An 8,079-nucleotide genomic window follows, 5' to 3' on the forward strand; every position below is an offset into this window, starting at 1 on the left:
GTTTTGAGTTATTACAAGAACTTTAGCATAATTATATCTTGCAATACTATTACTTGTAATTAAGCGATTAAATAATATAGTACAATGGATTTGATGGCTTAACACAAACCTTAATTCTTGAATTTAGACTGTATAATGGGGCTGAACAGCATGAGCAACATAATTTTTTTTGGGCCTATAGCTGTTGTACTGGCCCAATGACACACTCATTAATCAAATCCAAGTTAGTAGAAGCAGATTACAGATCAACCAACCTGCATAAGTAGGCCTTCAGGCCCAATAAGATCAACAGCATGTGAGAACCAGCAAATTTTTACTAGATTTTTACTTATTTATTTACTCTTTTTTTTTTTTTTATTTATTAAATACCATACATATAAATTTATAATATTAATATGAGGAGAATATAGATTATTAGATTTGGTAGAGCGAATAAGATCAATTAATAAACCTTGATTATCTTGTCACATGGATGATGATGGGTACCAGACTACCAGCGTATCAGCCCATATGAAAAATTATTTTTTAACGCATTAGCATTTTGTTTTCTTACACAAGATGAATTATTTTGAGGAGGATCCTTATGAGAAAATACAACTTTATCTCCTTGATAAACAAAATATGTTTATTAAAGGGAAAATATGTAAATAAATTAATAACTTTTTGTCATATATGGGTCTTATAGTTTTTTATTTATTTATCAAATTGCCATGCTGACTAGACAAAAAACGGTATTGTTTTTTAATAAAAAAGGATAAAAAAAATGACAAAAATGTAAATAAATCAACAACTTTCATATATGGCCCACAGTTTTTGATTTATTTACCAACATGTCGTGCTGACTAGATAAAATTGTTGATTTATTTACGAGTTTGTCATTTGATAAATGGAGATAAACTGGACCTTTCTCGATATTTATATATTTTGATTGCTTCCCCAACTCAAAGCTTGAAAGTTGAAACAACCCATTTTTTCAGTTGCCATAATAGGTTTTTTTAATTTTTTTTAATTTTTATTTATTTTATTTTTATTTTTACCGTAACGTATGTAAGGATTTAATAAAATAGATTATAAAATTTTAATATTATATAGTAATTAGATTAGGTTCCGTGCCATGCACGGTAATTTTCACTATTTATTATTAGTTTAACACTATATTTAATTATAATAATTATCAAATTGCAAAATAAGATAAAAAAATTCGTAATTACGGAAATGATAATAAAATTATATCATACTAAAGAAAATAATGGGAATATTACATGCACGACTAATAAAATAATTATGGATTACATCACAAAGTTATATGTAGAAAAATATTATCGCATAGTATTAAATAAACAAATAATATTTTGTTGAATGTGTATAAATGGAATATAATTACCAAATAGTGAGGGAAATATTATTGCATAGTATTAAATATTCTCTAAGAAGCTTTGGCAAAAATATAAAAATAAAAAATAATATTTTGGTGTGAAACTTTTTATAAAGGAGATGACATATCAAATCTGGTTTCACCTTTATTATAATATATAATAATATAATAATATATTGTTATAGTTATATATTTATGTGTTAAAGTCTATTTGATGCAATATAATGTAAAGATTTTTTTTTTAAAAAAAAAAGTTCGTACTATAAATTAAATTCATGTGAATTTTAATATATTAGAAAATATTGCAAATAATATTAATATTAGTAATAAGAATCATTAATTCTATTTATTAAAAAAAAGAAAAAAAGAATCATTAATTCTATTATAATATATAAATTAAATATATACGAGTATAATTTTATTTTTATTTTTTTTTTGAAAAAATACGAGTATAATTTTATTGCTTAAATAAGTTGTCAATATAAAAGATATTAAAAGAAAATAAAATTATAATATATTTATTTTTGGAAAATGGTTTTTGGAGGATAAAAACGACATTAAAAAGTGACATGTGTCATTTTCGGTGTCTATTTTAGTATTATGTTATATTATTGATATTTATCACGACATATCCAATAATACTGTATAAAGTATACTTCGTACAAAAATTCTATGTAAAGTATCAAATTTAAGTAGAAAATGATCTATTTTTTTATTTTATTTTAAAAAAGGTTGGAGTGTACTTGACTACTTCTGCTAAACTTACAGATGATATAATCTAGTGATGTACTATACTCCATAGTAGCTATAAATAAATTCAATGTCAAACCATCTGATCACACCATTGAGCTATTCATATTTGATGTAAAAAATTTAAAATTTTGATATTGTTTAGCCAACAAATACGGTATGGTAAACTGGTTTAACCAATGTGGTATTTGGATGGAATGTTTCAAACTTTCAATTTACATGTATATTTTCAATGTTACCATTTAATTTTATTTTTATTATTATTATCATTTTGTTTTTATAATAAGTTACAAATTGATGATAATAAACGACTTAATTTAATAGTCAATACTAATACTTGTTTCACGGAAAATTGGCCATTAATATCAACCTTAAAATAATATTACTCTTTATAATCTACCGTTAAACATGATACTCCCTAATCTTTAATTGAAAATCGAAAATCATAAATTATACTGTAATTCATAAATCATAATATATGATGTTTTATGAATAAAATATGGACCGCGCATAGTACGGTAGAATGCATACCACGTCCTAATAATTAATCACTAACGTGCTTCCATTTAATCAAACTCTGTATCATCCAATATTTCACTTAATTTACACTCTAAATTTTAACCCAGAAAATATAACAAATAAAGCTGGTTTTAAATTCTTGATGCACAAATTTAAACACTTTGACTTTTTTTTCATGGGAAGAAGAACAAGGAACATATTGCTAACATTGACGCTATATGCAACTCTACTCTTTACCACCTCCAATGCCCAAGACAAGACTCCCTTATTCGTGTTCGGCGATTCGCTCTATGATGGCGGTATGACCTTGTACAACGGTGTCGAGGGAGCCGGTGCCGAGTTTTGGCCTTATGGTATGACTTATTTCAAGAGACCTGCTGGGAGGTATAGTGATGGTCGTGTAATCCCAGATTTCTTAGGTATGTATATATATTGCTACCATTAAAATTTGTTCAATACGTTTTGTTTCAACTAAGCAATTACTTGACCACTAACATATATTGTTACCTAATGTAAAATGAACTCTGTGATTCGAGTGGTTTCCATTAATCAATATTTTTTTCTCGTGTATGTGTACATGTTACGGCAGCTCAATATGTGGGTTTGCCATTTTTGCGGCCATATTTGCAACCAGGGCTTGAGGACTTTACCCAAGGAATTAATTTTGCATCTGCAAGTGCTTGTGTGCTGGTTGAAACTCGTCCAGGAACGGTATTATTTTTTTATTTTTCTTATTATTATTTGCTAAATTTACGTTTTGTGTCGTTTTTAAATTTTTGGGCAGTGAGCATTAATAGGATTTATATAGAAAATGAATAGATATATCAATTCCTTTAAAAATTTGATAATTTATTAATCCCTTTCTTTCATTTCTGTGCATTTGAGCCTTGAACTGTTATGTTTTTAATAACTGGCGATGAGCTAGATGCAATGAGCTTCATAAAGTGATTCAATTACATTTCTTCTAAAAGAATTACTAACATATGGCCTTAAAAAGTGGTCGTTTCATTGTTCAGATAAGTTCTAGTAAAGGTTACTCAAATTCAATTTATAACTAAAATACAGTAAAATAAGTTCGTTTATTTTTAAACAATTAAGTAAAATATTATTGAAGTTTTGGGATTATGATTGGGGATCTCGGAGAAAATAAATTAAATCCATCAATTACTTCTTGTAAGTTCTGTTGTTACTATATACTTCGTACTTCTTAGTACATTTCAATAATCTTAACATAAGGTAACATTTTACATTATTGAGTAGCAAAACTTAATTTACATCATTTTGTTCATAAATTTTTGTTCCAGATAAATTTGGCGAGGCAAATGTACTATTTCAACCAGATGTTTCATAGATTGAAACTGCAAGTTGGAGAATTTGAGGCCAATAAGATAATATCCAAAGCAGTTTACTTGTTTAACATTGGAGGAAATGACTTATTTAGCCTTTTCGAGACAAATAGGGGAGGATTCCCTCTCTCCCCTTTTTTGAAGGGAGACTACGTGAACCAGATACTTGGTAACCTTACCAATCACATTTACGTAAGATTTCTTAAATCTAATTTCTACTTTAGTATGTTGTGATTTAAGGGGTTAGCTTCACATTCAATTGATTATGTGTGTGACATTGGATATAAGAAGACAATAATAAAAGATATATACAAGAAATTTTAACCTACATGGTTCTGCCAAACATAACCTATACTCACAGTCTTACAAAACCCCGGACTAATCATTCAAACTAATCAACTAATGACGTTGTCTATGTATGTCCTCGATTATATAGACAATCTATAGCCAAGGAGGAAGGAAGTTTGCGTTCCAAAACGTAGGACCTATTGGGTGCATGCCATCAATGAAGTCTATGCTACACTATGATGGAAGTTGTCTCGAGGAGCCATTAGAGCTAGCCAGGATGTACAACGCTGAATTCGCTGCACTAGCTAATCGATTGCAATACCGGTTACCAGGGTTCAAGTACACAATATACGACTTTCACACCTCCTTACACATCCGTGTCTTAAATGGCAATAGATTTGGTACGTCTATGTGACAATGTTTCAATTCCTTTTTATCACACGTCCTAAAATAGTACTCCATATATGTAACTATAATATGTACAGATGTTTTAGGATCTACTCTAATAATTCATCACCTAAATTATGGATGATAGGATTCAAGGAGAGTGAAACAGCATGTTGTGGAAGTGGACCCTTCAACGGCGGCTTCACTTGCCAGAAGGAAGGGCATAGCTTCTCAATTTGTAGCAATCCAGCCGACTATTTATGGTTCGATGCAGGGCATACTACCGATAGAGCTAACGAGCAATTCGCGAGTGAATTTTGGTTGGGAGGACCCAACGTCGTTGCTCCTTGTAACTTGCAGACTTTCTTGGCCATGAGTTGATTAAACCTCCTCACATAGCTCGTTGCAACTGATCAAGCAAAGGTCCACTTGCTCTTTTAAACCTCCTACTATGTAGTCCCTTCATTCGGTTATTAGAGTCAAATACAAATATATTTTGCAAGTTTAGAAAAAAAGAAATTTACATTATGCAAAGCACTAGTATTAGTAGTATTAGGGCAAGTAATAGAATAGTCGTTCAGGTGAACATGTAGTCATGTACAATTGTGTCATATTCTTAGTCACGAGGTTTGAACCGTGAAAAAATATATTCTTAATCTACATATGTTAAGGGTAATGTAACTATTAGTTTTAGGCAGAAATTTCGAAAGTATACTATTTTTTACAAAAATTATTTTTGTGTGTAGTTTTGAGCTGAAAAAAGATTTAGCAGCACTAAATTCTTGAACCAGTAATTGATCATGAAGACTGGATGGTGGGCCTCGGCAGTATAAGAATGGGAAAACAGATTGGGCCAGTGGATGTTGTACTGCAGCCCGATGATATAAGCGGTCCAACCAAAAAATGGGCTTCTGGCCCAATAGGATCGACAGCATGTGAAGTACAGCAAATGTTTAGCCCTTTTTTTTCAATTTTAATACAATAACAAAGCCTTAGTCCCAAAATTATTTTAATATTTTTTTTTCAAATTTTTTTAATATGAAATGTTAAACTATATTCCACTATAAATTCAAAGCATCTACAAAGCTATACAATTGCAGTGTGCTATGTTTGATTTAATTTGACTTATTTTAGACGGCATAAGTTCATAAACTTTAATACGTGAAAGCAAATTAAATAATTCAAGTAGAAACAAATTACTAGAAAACAAAACGTTAATGACTAATGTATATGTCAAGTGTGAATTTCACGTTGTATTCTTTCTTCGCCTTATGTTTAGATTTAATAGTTACATGATGAATTATGATTAAATTTCCTGACATTTCCTACTCAAGGAGGATGATAGAAATAAACCTAGAGAAAGATTTTTTCTTCTTTACGAAATTTTGCTATATCTTGCAGTTCATTGTGTATATCATTGCTTCACTTGTCATGAAAGAATATGGTTGCCATAATTAAAAATCTCTAGTTCGATTGAACGACTTTTCTCCCTATCTTATTTCTTGTACGAAGTAATAGACAAAAGAAGAGTATCTTTTAATATTTTCAAAAAGGATTTGCCACATTTAAAATAAACTTTGCAAACCTCTGTCTCTTCAAGTTCTTTAATTTACACTTTGACTTTTAGCACTATCACAAACTGCGCTTTGATCATCGTTTGTAATTAAATTTATACATAAGGAAAACCATATTTACATGCGATTTTGTTAAATTTGTCTCAATGTGTGCAAGAATTTTTGGGATATTAATTTTTTTATATATTTTTTACTAGAAATATTAATAGTCAAAATATAACATTGACAACCGTAAAAAGGTAAAGTTTGAAGAAATTAATGAAATGATGGTAGCAATGAATAAAATCGATTGTATTTTAATTACTCACTACGTCAATCGATTGTATCTTGTTCCCCACTACTAATGATTGGTTGTCCAAAATACTTCGTTTTAGGAGTTGCTCTCACTTGTGAGGTACAATTATTTGAGCCACCAAATGGCAATAATATAAATGAATAAAAAGTACTTCATATAGTATAGCATAGCACGTTTACTATATTGTCAATTAAATTTTGTAAGTATTATATTTTGGACGTAGTATTCATTTTCTAAACCATTACAGCTCTTCCACTATGAAAAACACGAAAATGACTTACTTCCAATAGTTACAAACGACAAAAGTAAAAAAAAAAATCTTTTACAACTTTACTTTAATGTATGTGGTATGTCTAAACTTAGAAACTTCAAACTTGGCCTCAAATAACTACCACGTAACTTTTAACCCCTATCCTTATCTTAGCTTTCACCTTCTTGAACACTCCGTATATTTGTCCTCACTTTGGCTTTTACAAGCTAATTGAAATGTTAAAAAGTATCCTAGTACGGAGTAGATGGTATGATGTGTCTACACTTACTAAATATGCGTTTCTTAATGTTTATTTTCAAACAAATTTATGCATATCTGTATATACATTGTTCACTTAGCTTGTCGGGAACCTATTAATTAAGTTGATGATGAAATCAATAGGAAAAAAATAAGTATTACGTAATAAGGAGTATACATTAACAAGTTGTCATAGTTTGCTATCTAAACTAAATATAACATGATCTTGAAAAATTCAATCATCAATCAATAGTACTCGTATTGATACTACTATTGATTAGGAAATTATGATTTAATTTTCAACAATCGGTATAGTATATGTGTAGTATAAACAATGGAGGTGACAACTGTTTCAAAGGGAGGAAAATAGCATACGAGATATAAATAATCTAATTACGGACAATAATGATTAAACAAGCTTGCCTTAGCTTTCTTTTGCCATAAAAACTACTCACACGAGAATAATATACGATATACTTAGCTTGGTATAAAGAATTTTCAAAGAAATGAAGCAACTTTTGAAAGAGAAAATTCAACACACTTCCAAGAGGACGAATTAGGATGTCTGGCTGCTTTGCTTTTCAAGATTACAGGTAGGCCTAGACAAAGAAGATTCTTTTCCTGAATTGATGACACACATTTAAAGTATTGGTGGATTAGTTTTTTTTCCAAAAAAAGACAAGGGATATATATTAAATTATCAAGAACAAAACACACAATAACGTATATAAAATTATAAATATTGTAGAAAGGTAATAAGGCAAAAAAGAAATATTAAACCTTCATTAAAGGAAACTCCTAGTGCATATTTAGTGGATAATCTCTAAATTTTCATAATTACAAATGATTAAGATACAATATACTGTAACAATAATTAGATGTACCATAAATCATACAACATACTTCGTATATATTATAGACCTAATTAAGTAGTATATACTGTACTACTTGGATCAGTTAACAAAAGATTTGCTCCATCTAAACTAAAGAAGCTCTTGATTTCGTTTTGGCTTTGGAAATGTAGAAAACTTGGTGTG

At 29.3% G+C, this 8,079-nt stretch overlaps 1 protein-coding gene across 1 annotated transcript; it reads left to right on the forward strand.

Moving 5' to 3' along the window:
• Positions 1 to 2,741: 2,741 nt before the first annotated feature.
• Positions 2,742 to 5,832, forward strand: LOC110687615 (GDSL esterase/lipase 4-like). The gene is made up of 5 exons (XM_021864254.1): positions 2,742 to 3,063; positions 3,234 to 3,355; positions 3,949 to 4,182; positions 4,427 to 4,679; positions 4,814 to 5,832. Exons 1-5 carry the CDS (start codon positions 2,787 to 2,789, stop codon positions 5,044 to 5,046), a joined length of 1,119 nt encoding a protein of 372 aa, XP_021719946.1. The 5' UTR covers positions 2,742 to 2,786; the 3' UTR covers positions 5,047 to 5,832.
• The last annotated feature ends 2,247 nt before the right edge of the window (positions 5,833 to 8,079 follow it).

The sequence above is a fragment of the Chenopodium quinoa genome, unplaced genomic scaffold (genome assembly GCF_001683475.1).
Source record: "Chenopodium quinoa cultivar QQ74 unplaced genomic scaffold, ASM168347v1, whole genome shotgun sequence".
In the NCBI taxonomy this organism is placed as follows: domain Eukaryota; kingdom Viridiplantae; phylum Streptophyta; class Magnoliopsida; order Caryophyllales; family Amaranthaceae; genus Chenopodium; species Chenopodium quinoa.

Bases quoted from the DNA above. Each gene is read 5' to 3' on its own strand.
- LOC110687615 (XM_021864254.1), top strand. From the start codon at position 2,787: ATGCACAAATTTAAACACTTTGACTTTTTTTTCATGGGAAGAAGAACA. The intron at 3,356-3,948 runs GTATTATTTTTT...TTTTTGTTCCAG, and splicing joins TTGAAACTCGTCCAGGAACG to ATAAATTTGGCGAGGCAAAT. The intron at 4,680-4,813 runs GTACGTCTATGT...TATGGATGATAG, and splicing joins CTTAAATGGCAATAGATTTG to GATTCAAGGAGAGTGAAACA.